General features: G+C 41.1%; 1 protein-coding gene across 2 annotated transcripts in view; it reads right to left on the minus strand.

Annotated features, from left to right (window-relative positions):
* LIPI (lipase I) overlaps positions 1 to 18,346 on the minus strand; it is a 212,519-nt gene that overhangs the window by 80,652 nt on the left and 113,521 nt on the right. For both annotated transcript variants that reach the window (XR_013599967.1, XM_078658347.1), the window contains exons 5-6: positions 15,578 to 15,667; positions 71 to 238 (exon numbers count right to left, since the gene is read on the minus strand). Coding sequence is in view for 1 of the 2 variants with exons in the window: in XM_078658347.1 (XP_078514473.1) it covers positions 71 to 238; positions 15,578 to 15,667 (258 nt within the window). In the remaining variant the exon portion in view is untranslated. The remainder of the gene's footprint in view (positions 1 to 70; positions 239 to 15,577; positions 15,668 to 18,346) is intronic.

Raw genomic sequence — 18,346 nt, forward strand, 5'->3', positions numbered from 1 at the left:
AATTAAGTTAAAATGCGCATATTAAATTTGACACATAGACGTGAGTGTGTGTACACTTCCAGCTGCTCACCTAATATTGGACACGTCAGTGGGCGGAAAGCATCACAGTTGGCGCATTTCCCATTTCTATAGTCTCTATAAGAGTTGCACGGGTATGTGATGATGTCACAGCTTTGATTGAGACTAGATATATACAAGAAAACAGATCGCTGGTGGTCACACTTCCAGTATTGGGATCCTGTTAATAAAACAGAAAGCATAAATATTCAGAACAATTACAGTTACTGAATCAGGATTATAGAGTGGTACATGAAAAATACGTGGAAACATTACATATAGATAGAGTGGTGGATTTTCAAACGTACATAATTTACTTACCTAAATTGATCATTAAAACCACAGTTTTCCCCTTTTGTAGCATTTATATATATATCAGAAAATACAAATATTTTGGATACTTTTAGAGAACATAAATAAAAAAATAATACAGATATGTGCACTGTTTCAGTACTGGGATCTTCTTTATAAACATCAAAATACAGAAACCACAACAATATCAACAAAAGAAATATATCCTGTTAATTACCTAATCAATCTCAACATGTGTAATACAATGTACTGTGTACTGAATGAAATGTGCCAACAATACATATGTATCTCGCAGCTGGGAGGCAAGAGTACTTCACTAATTTGCCCCAATGGAATACTAAAATAACTATTTATTTTCCATTATTAGCTTGTATAAATGTCAAAAACATAAATAATCTAGATAATTTTAGGAGCATGATTAACAATCATATAGAAATGTTTACTCTTTCTGTACCAATATCCTGTTCAGAAACACCAAAAGAAAGAAAATAACCACACAAAAATCAAAAAAAGGAAATATTTCCCGCTAATTACCTAATCAGTCTAAACATTTGTTATACAATATACTATGTTAGCTGAAGGAAGTGGTGAACAATACATATGGGGCTCGTGTTGGGGTGTCAAAAGTTTTACATTAATTTACTCTAATGGAACATTGACAACACTGATTTATTTTGCATATATATCAATTACATATGTCTGAAAATACAAATAATGCATCTACTTCTATGAAATGGAACTACGCAAAATACAGAAATGTCGGCTCTTTTTTAAAAACCTCTGAAGCTAATAGCTTGTCTACAATATTATGAACTTGACGAAAACATATTGGCCCAGATTTACAAACATTTTCCTCATGGTTTGCGTCACAAAAGTAATGCAAACCTGCGCTAATTTTTTTTAATTTACTTTTCAACACAAAACTTGTCTAGCACTGGAATGTTGCATGTAAGTAAAGCAAAACAGTGGAAAGCACTGCTTTGCATTGCTCTGCATCAGTTGTTGTGTTCCTTGGGTGGTACCAGGGCGTTCCCATGCAACTACCCATGGTTTGTGAGGCAAAACCCTATTTACAAACAAGTGAGTGAGTGAGTGAGTGAGCGAGTGAGTGATATTTTAGACAAGGAGAGATTTGATACCTAACATGTGTAGGAAGCTGGCTCCTTATAGGATATACCAAGATGAGGTATAGTATGTCCAGGGGTTCCCTTATGAATGGACAGGGGCATGCTCTAACAATCCCAAGGTTCAAATACACAAAATAGGCAATAAACGATGCACACAAGTAAATAAGGAGATCCACACCAATTTATAACAAACATTTCAATGCAATAGGTCTCACATTTGCGATAGTTTAAGCTATTTACATTGTAAATGACAATGCCTTTAATGTATCTGTTTTAAAAACCAACATTCAAATAAAAGGCACTGTCATGTACAAAGCCAATAGCTGAAACCCTCGCATATGCAAGACCTATTGCATTGCAAATGCTTGTTAAGCATATGGGCGGCATTACTAAAGAAATAAAGATGGAGGGCCAGCTGTGCTCATGTAGCTGAAGTCCCAAAAAACGTAAGCATTGCGCTGGTAAAAAAAAAAAAGCAGTTGCACTCGCACATACCAAAGGTGCGGTTGCAAAGAAAGTGGACGCCCGTGTTAATGTGAAAGTGGGCACCTATGTTGTTCATCTCAAAGCGGGTGATGTGCTGAAACCTAAAGCACGCCGCCCCGGGCAGGACATGGCTGAGAGCCTACGAACCGCAGGCACCATTAGTGAGTTTGTGTTAATTAATTTCGACAGGCGCGCATATCAAAAGAAATGAGCATCTGCCGTTCTCGAACCTGAACATGCCTCACGCACGTCTTAAAAGCCATTGCAGGAAAGCATGTCAGATCTGCAATAGAACAAATATATTTAAAGAAAATAGTGCTCACAGACTAAATAAACATACCGTGTCAACACACAAGTAAAAAGTCCAGTCCAGTGGAGTGATATACAGTACAGTGCCATAGGGTGGAGTGTGATATAATAAACTGGTGTACAGTGGAATAGCATAGAGTGGGGTGGCATAGAGTGGAGTGGTGTAGAGTGGAGTGGTGTGGCGTGGACTGGTGTAGAGTTGAGCGAGGTACGGCGTAGTGGCATATGGTGGAATAGAGCAGAGTGCAGTGGCATACAGTTTAGTAGCGTACAGTGGAGTGGCATACAGTGGAATAGTGTAGACTGGAGTGGGGTAGTGTGGAGTGGCGTAGAGTGAAATAGCATAGAGTGGAGTGGCGTACAGTGGAGTAACATAGAGTGAAGTGGGGTACAGTTGAGTAGTGTACAGTGGAGTAGAGTACATTGGAATACAGTACACTGGAGTGGGGTAGAGCGGAGTAACGTAAAGTTGAGTGGCATAGAGTGGAATTGCGCAGAGTGGAGTGGAATACTGTGGAGTAGCATAGAAGAGGGAGTGGCATGGTCTGAGATCCAGTGTAGTGGCATTCAGATGAATAGCATAGACCAGAGTAGTGCAGAGTGGAGTGGTGTACAGTGGAGCTTTGTAGAGTGGAGGTGGGTACCAGGAATTGGGGTAGACTGTAGTGACATACAGTGGAATAGCATACTGTAGAGTGGTGTAGAGTGGCGCGTTATAGAGTGTAGGGGCATACAGTGGAATAGCATAGAGTCTAGTGGCTTAGACTGGAGTATCGTACAGTGGAGCGGCATACAGTGGAATAGAATATAGTGGAGTGATATACAGTACAGTGCCATAGGGTGGAGTGTGGTATAATGAACTGGTGTACAGTGGAATAGCATAGAGTGGGGTGGCATAGAGTGGAGTGGTGTAGAGTGGAGTGGTGTGGCGTGGACTGGTGTAGAGTTGAGCGAGGTACAGCGTAGTGGCATATGGTGGAATAGAGCAGAGTGCAGTGGCATACAGTTGAGTAGCGTACAGTGGAGTGGCATACAGTGGAATAGTGTACACTGGAGTGGGGTAGTGTGGAGTGGCATAGAGTGAAAAAGCATAGAGTGGAGTGGCGTACAGTGGAGTAACATAGAGGGGAGTGGCATAGAGTGGAGTGAGGTACAGTAGGAATAGCATAGACAAGAGTGGTGTAGAGTGGAGTCTTGTAGAGTGGAGTAGGGAACCATAATGTGCAATCCTGCCAAATTTCATTCAAACCCGTCCAGTCGTTCTTGCATGTGTACAGAGTCTATGGTAAATGCATTAGTGCCCAAATACATTTTGGGACCTTTCCCCTTTTTTCTTTGCACACCCTTGGCAAATCTCTAAAAAACTTTACATATTTGTCCAATGTACAAAGTGGAATATGTCTGCAACGTTTTGTGGAGATTCATAAAATGGGCGCAAAATAAGTGAAAAATCAGAGGAATTCCTGTCTCTGAAAACGCTAACTATAACTACAGCCACTCTGAGATGTATAAGTATATGTATTCTGGGTTCCTGTGAATAACAGGAATGTTTTTACCACTACTGACTTTTCATTGACATTTTAGATAACTAATCCTTCACTCTTGTCTATTTTCAGTCACCCATATGCCTTAGTATCAGCATTAATCACTGTTGCTTATATATAATATTATATTTCTTGGAAATGTGGCACACATACCACTAATTATATCATTAGTGGTATGTATGCCACCTTTTCAAGAAATGTAGGATAAATTACTCTTGGTTGGAAGCTAGTTTCATAAGGAACTCTAAATATTGATTGGTAACAACCTATAATCCAATATTAACAGAATTTTCATTTCCAAGCCTGCAGTCATCTGTAGTAGATACGCATGCATTACTACAAGTCAATGCCAGCTATCCTTATCTGCACCCTTCTAAAATGACAAAACCCCTGTGCCTGTGTTCAGAGTTCCTAGTGCCTACCCAGGGACCATATTGTTGAAATACTGAAACACCAACATATGTTCCACCATCAATCTCCACAGGAAGAGACATCCCCATTTTGCTATCATCCTTTGGCAAGGGTAGTGACATCTGGATTTTCCAGTCAAAATCATCTTTAAAATAAGTAGCGGTCACGCTGATTTAATTTCTATCATCCGACACCCCAGGAAGTGACATCACTGCATTTCTCATCATTCATCTGCAGAGGGAGTGACATAACTGATTTCCCACCAAACGCATCTTTAAAAAAAGAAGCCAGAAAATAGCACTTCATTTGCCCCCGACAGCTATACAGAAAGTCTGATCACAGGTTTCCTGCCAAAAACATCTTTAAAAGAAGAAGCCAGGCTAGAGGACTTATTTTTCCAACATCCACCTTCCCAGGAAGTGACATCACTCCATTCCTCTACCTCTACCTGCATAGGAAGTGATATAGGTTCCTGCTTGTTCCCTACTTCAATCAACTCTTCAGGATGCCTATCACCCAGGCATCCTCAGAAATGTGCAAACACAGACAGAAGCTTTGCCTACTTGGGCCTGATATGGCCTTAAGCCAGAGGCCTTGTTCCATAAGGTAAGACATAATCATGTGCCTCACCCATCACCCCATATTGCCAATCACGACCATCACATTCAGGCCTGCATGTCCACCACCTACCAAAATCTCAAGCAAGCCAATACAGAATTCCTATTTTTTGGCATGGATAACAAATAAGGAACAATACAAACCTGACTCAATTACTTAAACTTTGACAGCTTTGAACTTCAACTTTCACCGAATGCAAAGTCACTGGTATTCCCCTGGAAACCAACCTTACCCTCCAGGATCACATTGCCAAAAAAACTAAGATGGCCAGATCCCAGCTCTCTCTTCTAAAGAAAGTGAAACCATTTCTTGCAAAAAGCAACTTCGTAACCCCTGTTAACACCCTTGTACTCTCACAACTTGATGGTAGAAACACCCTGCTCAATGACCTTCCATATTCCACACTGGCACCCCTTAGGAGCTTCCTACATGCTGCAGAACATCTCATCCATGGCCCGAAGAAATATGAGCACATCACCCTCATCCTGATGGAACTCCATTGGCTCCCCTTGCTGGCTGACACCATCTTCAAAACCAGCTGCATCATTTACAAAGTCATCAAGACCAACACCCCTGCTTATCATGCAGAAAAACTCGCTATCTCTGGTGGTTCTCAGCACACCCAAAACCAGTCTATGAATGCAGACTAATAAGTTAAAAAAGAAGGAAAAAACAAGGCAATAGAATTCTGTGCCTTGAGGATCTGGAACAACACCCCTGTATCTATCATCACTACTCCAAATGTGCTCAATTCAAGAAAGAGTTGCAGATGCTCCTCTTTAAAGAATATTACGTCACAACGCATTAACAGTCCGCAAACCAGTTATCTCTCCTACCGCTCATTGACTGTATGCTTGTCTTTGAGCCTGTACAGCACTCAGCTGCCTTTTCTCCACATTTGCACTTTAGAAATACCACTTATATACATACATAAAAACCATCCCCAGGTAATTCTTCATCTAGTCTCTCTCCACTGGTAACACAGGCATCTTGGCTGAGAGTGAAGCAGCTTCAAGGTATCCCTGACACAATAGCAATGTTTCATATAAACAGCTACCCTGGGAGGTTCCAAACAATTCTTTGTCAGGGCCATGTGCTGTAGTTTTTCACTCCCTCTTCCACAATCCGAAGTCAGTAATCAGTAACTATTGCTTCCATCCTACTTTCAGAAGGCCAAGGCCCTTTGACTCCAATCACAATTTTTAAAGTACCTCCTCAGGGTGATAATTATTGTCACTGGAGGAGAGAGCTCTGCAGACCTGAAATTAGTTTCAGCCATTCAAGATGGAGTTAAAATAATTGGTATAAACCACCTTGCAATATAATTCAACTAAAATCTGTATTCATCACTGAATTTGATTTCTGATAAATAGAACAGTGTGCAGATGATTTCTGTAGCAATTTCCAAGACTGACATATTAAACTGTTACTTTTATTCATAAGCATCATTTCACAATAGGAAAACCTACTATAGCCTATGTAATGGGAAAGGCTGTAGCGTCCTGTCAATACAGGGGCATGCAAGACTAAATATTAGGACTTGTCCCACTTTTGCTTGTTAGGAACTAAAGTCTTGTTGGCTCCAAGGAACTATTCATGGGTAACTTAGCTAATGTGAAAAGTAGATTTTAAGCATGTCAAAACAATTTCCTTTGATGTTGCCCTGGTGCGCCCTTTGCCATAGTAGTTATTCTGAGCGGCAGTCTCAGCCCTCAAATTAATAATTTTAGTCGTACATATGGGTGATCTAAATGCATATTGTAGCCCATATGTGATATATAATGTTGATGTTACTGTTGCATTCCTGCGGTTTTACTTAAAATTTAAATATGACACTTGGGGTTAGACAATGTTATACCATTCTTAGGGGTCAGAGCACATTGACGTGGAGGCTGGATAGCAGTCTCCATTGCTCAAACTCAGAATGACAGCAAAGATGGCCTAAAATTACAGCAGCACTAGTCAAAAAGGCAAAAATGTGAATTTCTTACATTGATCTTTGTGTGTTAAGATAAGATTGAGACAGTGCTACATTCTTGTGTCCATGATACAAGAAATAATTGATGCGAGGTGTTGAATCGCAGGTTGTCTATGTGTTTGTGTGTGGTGTAGAAGTGAGTGTAAGCGTAAGTGGGACACATGAGTATTATACCACATATAGAGTGACATATAAAAAGTAACCTGACTTCACAGGTAGGTTCATATGATCATTCGTCATGAATATCCTGACTTCAGAAAATTAAGTTCCTTGATTCTTTAAAATACAGCGTTTTTAAATTCATTTCACAAGAAAATGCTTAGGACGCATCCTTCATAGGCATCTCATATCTCTAAAATCGCTTAATCTAGAAGGGAAACGTGTAACTTCCCCACCCTTCATTTAGGAATTCTATATATTAAGTGATGCCTTTATTCCAGACTTTCAAGGATGAAACTGGGACTGCTTGTGTGAAACGGTACTGATGAAACACAGCTCCATAAACATGTTGCAAACCCAGTTTCCAAATTTCTTGACACTAGCCACTTCTGATAGCAAACATTGTTTATTTTCAATCCTGTTCGTATTTTACTTTAGATATATTTCTGCTTAGAGGACAATAACATCCAACAGTGTCTTCCACCGGGCAAACAGGTGGCAGTGAGATTGTGGAAGTAGAACTTATGCTAGAGTGTGTGAAGGTTCTGTCTTTGTTCAGCAATGCACTGTAATGTAACATTTATACAGCAATTATTACCACTATGTGGTGCCCAGAAGCTCTTGCCTACACGAGCAGAAAGCTATGCTGTGTAGGATTTGTGATTGGAAGGTGTTTTGTTTGTTTTTTGACCCTGTGTGGGACGTGTTTCCATGTTGTACATGATGACCACCCGGGTGTGCTTATAGCGTTATTGTATGCAGCACTTAGCGGTGCGGAGGGACGAAGAGGTGTGAGAGACAGACACATTGTTTATGTTTTTCGGTAGTCTGGCAGCTCTAAGCAGCTCTGCAGGTCCCTTTATGGCATTTCTTTGCTTGCCTTATAAGCACCAGGGGTACAGCTGACAGCATTAACTCTACCTCACTGGCTGTAAATGTCAATCCCATCACACACAGCTTGTTGCAGCATGACTTTTTATTTCTTTCTGACGTTCACAAGAAAAACCTGAAGTTCAAGTTCCGCAGATGACATTTTGAAACAGCTACTTACTTATCTGGAGTTGCAGCAGCAACACCCACTTTCCCTTTAACACTATGCGCTTTGCTATGCGATCAGATTTGAATGGATTCTTTGACTAGAAGCATAACAGAAGGTAACTCTTTTTGAACACAAACTATCCTGCCTTTCCGATGTTGTGTAAAGTTGTCAGGGTGTTATGAAGTAAACTCAAGCAATCTTAAAGCGTTCATTACTCCGAGGTCATTTTTCCTGGATACAATCCATAACATATTTAGGGGAATCTATTCCTAGTCACAGACATTTCTACCAAAAGAAAAAGAAAACTCAAAAGCGTCTGCTTTTAAAAAAAGAAAAATGCATGTACTATCTCTTCCCCCTTTTCTTGTCTTTAAACACAACCCGTTCAAAACTACCCAATTCAAAGACGTGACCACAGGAAGCTGGGCCAGATAATAGGACTGTAACAACAAACAACTAGAAAAGGAGGGTGAAGTTTACAGTATTAAGTGGCTCATTACGTTTTCACTCACCCTCCCTCTTCACAGTTTTTGCTCCATGAGGAAATATCAAATCAGAACAAAAGTATGGCCATAGTGCCAATTACAAAGGACACAGACATGTGATCTGTTACACCATCTGTTTTTATTCTCCTTGAACATAGAACGCTTAGACCCTGCTTACTGGTGGAGCAATTTCACACTGAGCCATAGCTATGGGTGGAATTCCACCACCAACATTTACAAGTGGTTCAGGGTCAAGAATGATCTGGTCCTCACACTCCTGACCTGAAAAATCCAGGCCTGGAGACACCATACGTCACTTTGATGCTGCCTGGCCCTCCACCCAATCCCTGAAGCAACAGATGTTAGCGGTCTATGATCCATCCAGACAGACGGATGCCTGCCCTGAACTCTCAGACTCCGAATCAACCAAATGTCCCCCGTCCCTCATGAAGCTCCCGCTGAGACTTTCTCTTGCTTGCGCAGAGAAGGTGGAAAATGTCAGCGTTTTCCTCCCTGGAATGGGGTAAAAATATCAGTAAAAGACCTGATATTTCTGGGTCCCTGCAGGTATTCCTGATTCTGTGGGGACATCTCAGTGTAGTCGGAATTTGGTGTGGGGATACTGCCAAAGCCCAGTCACCTTGTCTTTGTAGTCAGGGCTGAAGAGATCAATAACAGAATTGGGATACCCATATCCTGAGCTTGTAGTGATGAAAAAACGTGTTTTTGTGTGGGGGGCGAGGGGAGTTATTCAGATACCTGTATTGCAAATACTTTCAAATGATACTCCATTTTGCAAAATCAGGTAGCGCCATACTAGTGTTAGAGCGGCTACCAAAGACTCTGATTTTACCGCCTTGTAGGCCTTAGAAATTGTAAACTAACACCTGAGAGTTGCCAATCGAGATTTACCTCTCTCTTAAAAAGGATGTTGAGTGGCAAAGAGAACATTAATATCTTTGAAATGAGTAGCAAGGGAAAAAATAATAATGAGAGTGCTTTTGCAGTATCAATGGAACGCAAACCAGATACCTTACAGAGAGTAGGGATCTGGGAAAAAGAATGGAAAGAGCATGTCCTGTTTCACCTAAAATGCTGAAACCACCTCTTGCTGTACAAGAGGACTCAGACAGAAGCTCAACCAGTCCTGGAAGTAGTTTAAGTATGCTTCATGTTCGAGGAGCAGGCCCATCTCACTGACCGTTATCTAATGTCATTAACGTCAAGAAGAAAAAGTATAGCACATAGAGAAAGCAACAGCACTGCTCCCAGAGCATCATGTGGGTGGGGAGTTGGATGGTGGGGAGGAGCGTAAGAAGAACAACCCAAGGGCTGATGGTATTCTAAACTCTGCAGAGGCTGAGCCACTATTGGATTCATATACAAATATCAACAAAAGAGATATAAAGTGTATTTGGACATCCAAGCCACATTAACGTGTTTTCGAGGAACTGTTTCAGTGAAAAGCCTCAAAAGACAGATCTTTAACCTGCTTGAAGGGCACCCGTGGTAAATTAGCCTAATGTTGGGAGTGAAAGCCCCTCTAGACTGCTGCACACATATTTGAAACCATGGAGGCTCAGATTCAACACAATTATGGGAAGCCTTACTAAAGATGGGCTTACAATAATAGTATATACATTTGGAAGGGAAACAGAAGTATGATCTTTGTGTGCTACAGAAATAAGGGTACATCCAGTCTTCGAATCAAACAGGATGGACATACCATGCAAAAGCAGGGTATTTTCTTATGAGGTCAATGGCCACAGTGACAACCTGGGAAGAAGGCTTTAAGGACCAGAAGACCAGCATGCCAAATAGAACATGGAGAATGTTTTGATTCACAAGCTGCACATTGGGTGAATAGCCACCTGCAGGATTTTCGAACTCTTGCCCACTTGTTTGTCTGTCTAGACTAGGACCTTCTCACCTACTAAAGAGGGGAAAACATGACAAGCAAAAATGAATTGTTGGTTGTGCTTGACAATAGAATAAGGGGGGCAATTCAAGTAATAGGAGGATGCAGGAGATCCAACCAAAAGAATAAGAAAAATAAGCCACAAGTCAAGAGCCTTTATGGTAACTGAGATCAGGAACCTGCAATCCAGGAAGTAATTTGATAAGAGGAATTGGATCTAGCACAGCAGAAACATTAGCGGCTGTCTTCCTCATGGGCCTACACAAGTTGAGAGTGGCAAAACAAACTAAAATGTTCTAGGTCAATGCCAGGAAGTTTATGATACCTCAGGAGCTTGCTAACATATTTTGGAGATACGAACATCGAATATAGGCCCATCTGCAACAAGGCCCTAAAAAATTCCTGATGAATTCCTGAGAGGTCGACAGATGGGACGCCAACCTGTTGGTAAGCCACCGATAGGCCTTCTGAATCCCCAAAGCACACTAGAAAATGGGGTGCACTTTATACAAATGAAAAACATGGATTACCTAGCCATCCAGAAAAGGATGCAACATTTCACTAAAAACTATGAAGTAGCACAACAACCTAATCCGAAACCGGTCCCAGGATGCTTGTTTCCGGTCCAGGGAAGACATGGCTTGGCAGTTCGGGCTGGACTGTTCCCATGAGGCACAGGGTCAGACTGATTTGCATATAGCCATGTCTGAACTGGGGTGGCTGAGTGAACTAAAGAATGGTGATGGATTAAACCCAGATCAGTTGACTGGGGGTGAGTGTTTGATTTGTTCAACGCTCCGTCCATCATCCCCTTTTGTATCGCTTTGTTCGCCCTAAGTGTGGCAGGGTATGCTCAGACGTGAGTCCCTTGTTCACTTGGCCACTGGATTCAAGATAGCCTGGCTGATGAGGATTATGAATCCGAAACCGATCCCAGGATGCTTATTTCCGGTCCATGGAATACATGGCTTGGCAGTTCGGGCTGGACTGTTCCCATGAGGCACAGGGTCAGACTGATTTGCATATAGACATGTCTGAACTGGGGTGGCTGAGTGAACTAAAGAATGGTGATGGATTAAACCCAGATCAGTTGACTGGGGGTGAGTGTTTGATTTGTTCAAACGCTCCGTCCATCATCCCCTTTTGTATCGCTTTGTTCGCCCTAAGTGTGGCTGGGTATGCTCAGACGTGAGTCCCTTGTTCACTTGGCCACTGGATTCAAGATAGCCTGTCTGATGAGGATTATGAATCCGAAACCGGTCCCAGGATGCTTGTTTCCGGTCCAGGGAAGACATGGCTTGGCAGTTCGGGCTGGACTGTTCCCATGAGGCACAGGGTTAGACTGATTTGCATATAGCCATGTCTGAACTGGGGTGGCTGAGTGAACTAAAGAATGGTGATGGATTAAACCCAGATCAGTTGATTTGGGGTGAGTGTTTGATTTGTTCAAACGCTCCGTCTATCATCCCCTGTTGTATCGCACAACAACCTAAGCCAAGTTTGCTGTTTAAACATCTAATGGAAAGTGAGATATTGATGGCAAGAAATACCAGCATGTGCAAACTGGTAATTTCAGTGGATGCCTCCATGACAGATCATGGGTATAGTGCATTTTAATGTAATCCTATGGACTGAGCAGCTAATAATAAAGAACATACATTTCTTGAGATTAGGAAGGTGAAGTCACCTCCTTTCCTCATTCTGCAGTAGGAATCAATAGCACTGCCCTTTTGGACACAAATGCTTGTTCCACTTTAAATATGGCCCTCTTCCTTCGCTGACATTGTAGATCCAGAGTCTGAGGGAAAGCAGTTGATGAGGATCAACTCCTGGATACATAGATTAGAATGTGAATCTGTCATAAGTCTTATAAGTATTAAAGCTTCTCTTGTACTCGAGGCAACAAATAGTCTTATCTTAGAAGCATAGTCTTGTCTTGAAAAGAAGAGTGGGAGTGCCTGGTCTTGGTACCTTGTTTCTAAGGAAGGCCCAAAAACCACAAGAGTTTCCTTAAAAACTGTTTCCTTTTGAAAAGGTGTTATAAATGTCAGTAAAACATCACTGTTCTACATTTGGAAGGCAACCATGAAAAGGGATTTCATTTCTATGTATCTTCTCAATGACTAGCCATAAGTAGGGGGGGTATGCTCTGAAGTGGGTACTATTGCTCCCTGTGTAACAGAAAGCAACCCTACCTCACGGATGAGGTGCACTAGGAATAAAAAGGAGTAGATACCTTATGTTCCGGTGCAGAGCAGAAGCGGGACAATCTGAGGCAGGCCAAGACTGAGTTGGCTATGTCTGATCCTCTTCCATAAAGACACAGTGAGAAAATAATGATTTACTTGGATGCAGACAAGAGCTATTAATAGTGGTTGACAGTAATTCAAACATTCCAGTCATTGAGTAATTCTGCCTGTGTTAAAACACCCCCAACAGAAAGGACCAGTTAATGCATGGCACACTGCTTCACATGTTCACCAAGTACGCACTGCTATGCACTGGCCCCAATAGGCGGCACCTTTTCTGCTCTTCCACCACCTACTGCTAGGAACTATACTGAGACAGGAGTTATAGCAGGAGTCTGCCTTACATATGTCGCAATGTGCAAAAGAGTGGATAATGTCGAGAGGGGGCAATCGGTCATATTTATGATTGCTGTCCAAGCATGCAAAATGCAAGGTGAGAAACAGTAATCTCGAAATAAAAAATTACAAACATTGATATTGAGATGGTATGTTTGTGGTACTCTTGTACCCTGCTGGTTTTCGGGGGTCATAAAAAGCACGCTGTAAGAACAAGATACAAGGTTCTTTCCATGTTACTAATCTATTCCAAATATAACTAGTTAATAGCATCGCACATGCAAACTTCTTTGATTAATTTTTGGATGACAAATCGGGTGCATTTATAAACTTAAAACAAACAAAGTAGCCCAGCACAATTTTTAAAGTCAAGTAAAATGTAAACAGTTTTCAAGATGCAAACGTATTCCAATGAAGAGCCGATGTTATATGGTCGTATTAAATTTCATCCTTTATTTTTATTTTTTTTAAAGTTTTGCAACCGCCAACGCGTTTCGTCCATACACAGACTTCTTCAGGGCTCACAGTATGTATTTGTAGCGCTGTCATATGATTATTGCCAACGTATTATGACCAGTTAGTTTTTACGGACAGTTAACCCCTCGAAAATAAGGTCTATTTCACTCCAGGTAATATTCCACGTTGAATATGTATCAATGTAAAAGGTGGCTCGGGCAGCACGATCGTCCACGGGCATTATCGTCTTATGCGCTGCCTTTGCCCGAGGACAAAGGTGGAAAATTCTGCCTGAATATCAAAAAGTGAAAATACTTTTCCGGTGGAGAAAACCTTGGTTCCCTCCCTCTTCCACCCTGCAAAGAGACTTACTCTTCCCTCTCACGTTGATGAACATTACCACAATGAGAAACTAACTGAAAAATTAATTGTCAATTGCATTTTACGGTTGTCACTCTTCCTGCAATGCACCCAATCCAACTTCGGACCTCAAATTTACAAGTTGCAATTCAGTCATACTGACAGATGTTTTGCATTCACACGTGCCTTCTGCAAGGGTAAATTTCCAACAACCTTGACTCTGTGAATTAATATACTGTCACAAACGCTTTTTTTGGGCGTGGAAGTGGATGTGGTGTAAAAAACCCTTTGTGAATTGAACACCCAGTGCACAGTTAATAGAAGTGCAGATTTACAAGACCCTTGCGGCACTTTTGCATCATTTTTAACATGGGAAAAGTGACACAAAAGTGGCGCAAGGGGCTTGTAAATCTGCCCCAGAATATTTCAATGTGAACTACTTGAATGTATGTTCCTTGTTGTTTCTTGGGCTGGACAGATTTATTTTTTTCCACCTGGCATTTCCCAGGGGGTTAGTGCCCTTTGAGGCTAGTTTTGAAAGCCCAGAGCCACTCCTGGAACCCCTGTCACTTTCCCCAACTCCCCGAGGTTGTTTGCAGCAGGCAGGGGGATACTTCAAAAGAAAGAGAGGGAACCGGATAGGGAGGGAGAGAAAAGTGATCAGTAAAGCAGGAGAGAGAGTATGGATGGATGGAAAGATACAGATTGTCTAAGGAGAAAAAGGGAACAGGGCTGGTGTGGGCAGTTTTAGCATATTTGAAAGGGTTGCTTTTGATTCCCCAATCCAGCCCTCTAAGTATAATCCACGTTTTAATATCATAGGATAATTTGTTAAAGTGGAAACAAAAAGAGCACAATAATTTTAAACAATGAGCATTGTTTATTAAAAGGAATGCAGCAACCAAATGTGGTTCCTCTCTAAATGCATCTTTTCAATGTGTAAAGAGAGCAACATTATTTTACTTATGCCACTAATAATCAGTAAGCGCCCCAAGAAGTACTACATGAATAATTTGCAACTGAGTAAAATAATGTCTGTTTTTTTAAGACACTGGCATTGTGAGGTCCAAAGTTATAGTAACCTGCATGCTTGTTGGAGAAATACCCTCAGTAAGCATGCTTATCATTTAATAGACTAGACATGTTATGTTATGTGATGTTATGTTATGAATGTCATGTCATGTTGTTATGTTATGTTGTGTTTTTTATGCTATGCTATGAGCATTTGTAGAGTGTCTTCTACCATTATTAAAACATCTTAAAACGTGTGTAGTCTTGGCACCCTTTAGGACAGTATTTCATTTGATTCGTTATGTATAGTTATTTTGCAGAGCTTGGTTGTCTATGCTTAGTATAGATCTTCTAAATCCCTAGTGCAGCAATGGCCCTTGTTGTTTAATGTGAATGTAAAGGTTTGATCCAGCTAAAGACCTTGGCAGTATGCTGTTATATGGTTGGGGGAGCATTAGGACTTTGTCGTCCATTGTTGAGATGAGTAATCAATTTTCTATAGCCTAGCCTATACTAAAGAAATAATTCAATATACCACGTTTTAATAAAAACAGAGATGAAAGGTGCATCTTCACAGAGTACAGTGGTCATCCCATGATACAGCTACCCACGAGGGTCATGTACGCATTACAAACCTTTCAACGAATGAATCAATGTATTTGGCACCTGCAATTACCGATTATGACCTAAGGTATCATTGAACTATCTGTTTCATATCTTACCTGAGAAAATAGTCTGCGGACAGCCAGGTTGATCAGTTCCTCCATTCGGATAAAAATCTATGTGTCCCAGATTTTCCCGATAACCTAGACCTGAAAGGTACAATATATTATCACTTGCAGTATATGGATTTACATTTTTCTTTCACTTTGTATTTGTTTAAACAGACTCATCTTGATGAATTCACTCATGCTCAAGCAGCACAATGTATATTTTTTCCCTGAACTGGAGAAAGGCTCTGGTCCTTTTGGAACGGATATATAGATGGTATGGTGTCTACAGATTAGAGCTATTTCAGGTCACACAGGAAGTTCATAGCGTGCCACAGTTTTACTTTCTTTCTCATGGTTTATAGAGATTGAAAGAGGCTCCGATTCACAAAGTGCACAGTCACCTTGCCTTCCTCATACTCTGAAACAGCCTATGTTGGCCGCTGTATTGTCAGCATCCATCACAAAACGAGGTCTGAGCTCCATGGTCTTATACAAAACTAATCACAGACCAAGCCAATAGGTCTGGTGTCTTATAAGTGGAAGTCCTAACTCAATGATTGGGGCCTTGGTGTGAATGGGTGAGTAGATGTGACAAAGAATCTCAGGATAAATGAAGAAGTGAGCACGTGGATGGATAAATGCCTGAATGAATATATTGACTGATGAATCACTCATGCCTCCACTCACTCATTTAGTTCTTGCTAATGCGGCCATGAATATGCCTGTCTGTTATGACCCATCTCTCCAAGGACAACACTACACACAGTAGTTCCTCGGAGCAGAACAAATAGACGTCTAGCTGACCTTTACAACAGGAAATGTTAGATAAAACACCTCCTCTTTATCTAGCGTTGTGCAGCTAGCTACTACACCACATATATGCTTATCAGTGTATTCTTAAAAGCACTCCCTTCCAAGCAGCACCACAAACATTGAACACAACACAATCCCCAGGAGCAATACAGCTCAGATATTTCATAACTGAGTATCAATAAACTCACATTCGCTCATACGATAATTCATAACACATAGAACAAAACACTGGGCAGAACATCACACGTGTGCAAACCAAGCATACACTACCTGACCGCCACATACATTAAGGCACAACTCAACACATATAGGCAACACAGACTTAATATAAAGGCTTCTAATAGAACTTGCTACCACCGACTACTCACCACCCATATACACATGAAGGTCAATGGGTACCCAGGTCCACTCAGGAAAAATGTACGCAATTTGGTACAGACATCTGGCCTCACACACCATAAAAAACACAACTCTTTAAGAATCACATATCCACTCTATTCAACACACTTTGGGCGGAAATGGAACCATTTAGAAAGTTATACCACAGACTACAGAAAGACGATGCTATCTTATCCTAATGGAAGATTGTCACTCTACAAGTCACAATTTACAATCACATAAACACGAGTCTCTCAAACTTCTACCAGTCTAAAATGTTTTTGAAATTGCAGATACCATATCTAATAACAGTAGACTGAAAACCCTAGTATATAGAATGTTTACAATGTTGTCCTCTTTTGGTGAAAGAATGTAATAGCATGGGAGAAAGGGAGTCTAGAAAGTGGTGGCTGATGAAGGCTACTCCCAATGCAGCTAGAACTGAAGAGCACCATGTCCACCCCATAAACTTTCTGTTAGGATTCTGCGTCTGCCAGGCATCACGTTGCACAGTAATCTACTCAAATAATCCTCAAAATGAGACCACACTAGTATTTTCATTGGTTTCTAAGTCCTGCCCTGTTAACCAGTCTATGGGGTTTGGGTTCCATTGAAAATAAGGGGGTTGCTGGTCTGCGGATAGCAAAGGAGGCGTCACCCACCAACTTCCAGCCACAGTCCCAGTGCCTCCCACTTTCAGCTGATGCAGCAGACATATTTGAGAGGCAGTGTAAGGAAGGCATTCTATGTTGATATGGAGGGTATTGGCTTCTGACATTCCAAGATGCCACTTGTACAGACAGTAATGCCACTCTACCTATGTGTATTACAAGGCACAGTGTGGGTTATAAGAAAGTATGCCCAGATGCATGTTGTGATCTGAGTCTATAGAAGTGCTATGCGCAGATGTCAGTAATTGTTAAAAGTTCAGTATATAGAAATAAACAAGCAATGGAAATCAAGAAGCTGCTGGTCACTACCATCTATTGTATCTATTAACAGACTCCTTTTGTCTCCTACCCATGTTTTAAACCCTTCCCCAATGGAGTAGACAGGAAAATAAAAGATCCTCACTTTAGCCATATGAAACTAAATGACCAAACAAAGTTAGGGATCCTTACCCTTACTATGTTAGCTGTTGTCACCACCCCCTCACACGGAGGAAAAATTGCAAAACAATATGGCAATATGATGCACTTTACATCCCCTTCTTCCCATTGTCATTCTTTGGTTCGTTCAGATTTCATTATGGCCTTTCTTTTTTCTGTCCTTCTAATCTTCCCTGCTCTATCTTCGCATTCTTTCATTCCTTTCGTGTTAATCCTCTTGTCCTTCCTTCTACTGTTCAATCCTTTGTTACTTCAATCTATCTTTACTAGCATATATTCCACAACATGCTAAAATAACATATTAAAATAAACGTCCTAGTTGCACAAACACATCAATTTAAAATATTAAAATATAAAGCACAGTGCCAGATTTTGTGTTACTATGAGTAGTGAAAAACCGTGGAGGGAGATCTCTGTGACCTTCTTGTCACGCACCAGGCACCCACGATGCAACTTGCCACGGACATTTAGATGGTTC

The sequence above is a fragment of the Lissotriton helveticus genome, chromosome 8, assembly GCF_964261635.1.
Source record: "Lissotriton helveticus chromosome 8, aLisHel1.1, whole genome shotgun sequence".
NCBI classification, from domain to species: Eukaryota; Metazoa; Chordata; class Amphibia; order Caudata; family Salamandridae; genus Lissotriton; species Lissotriton helveticus.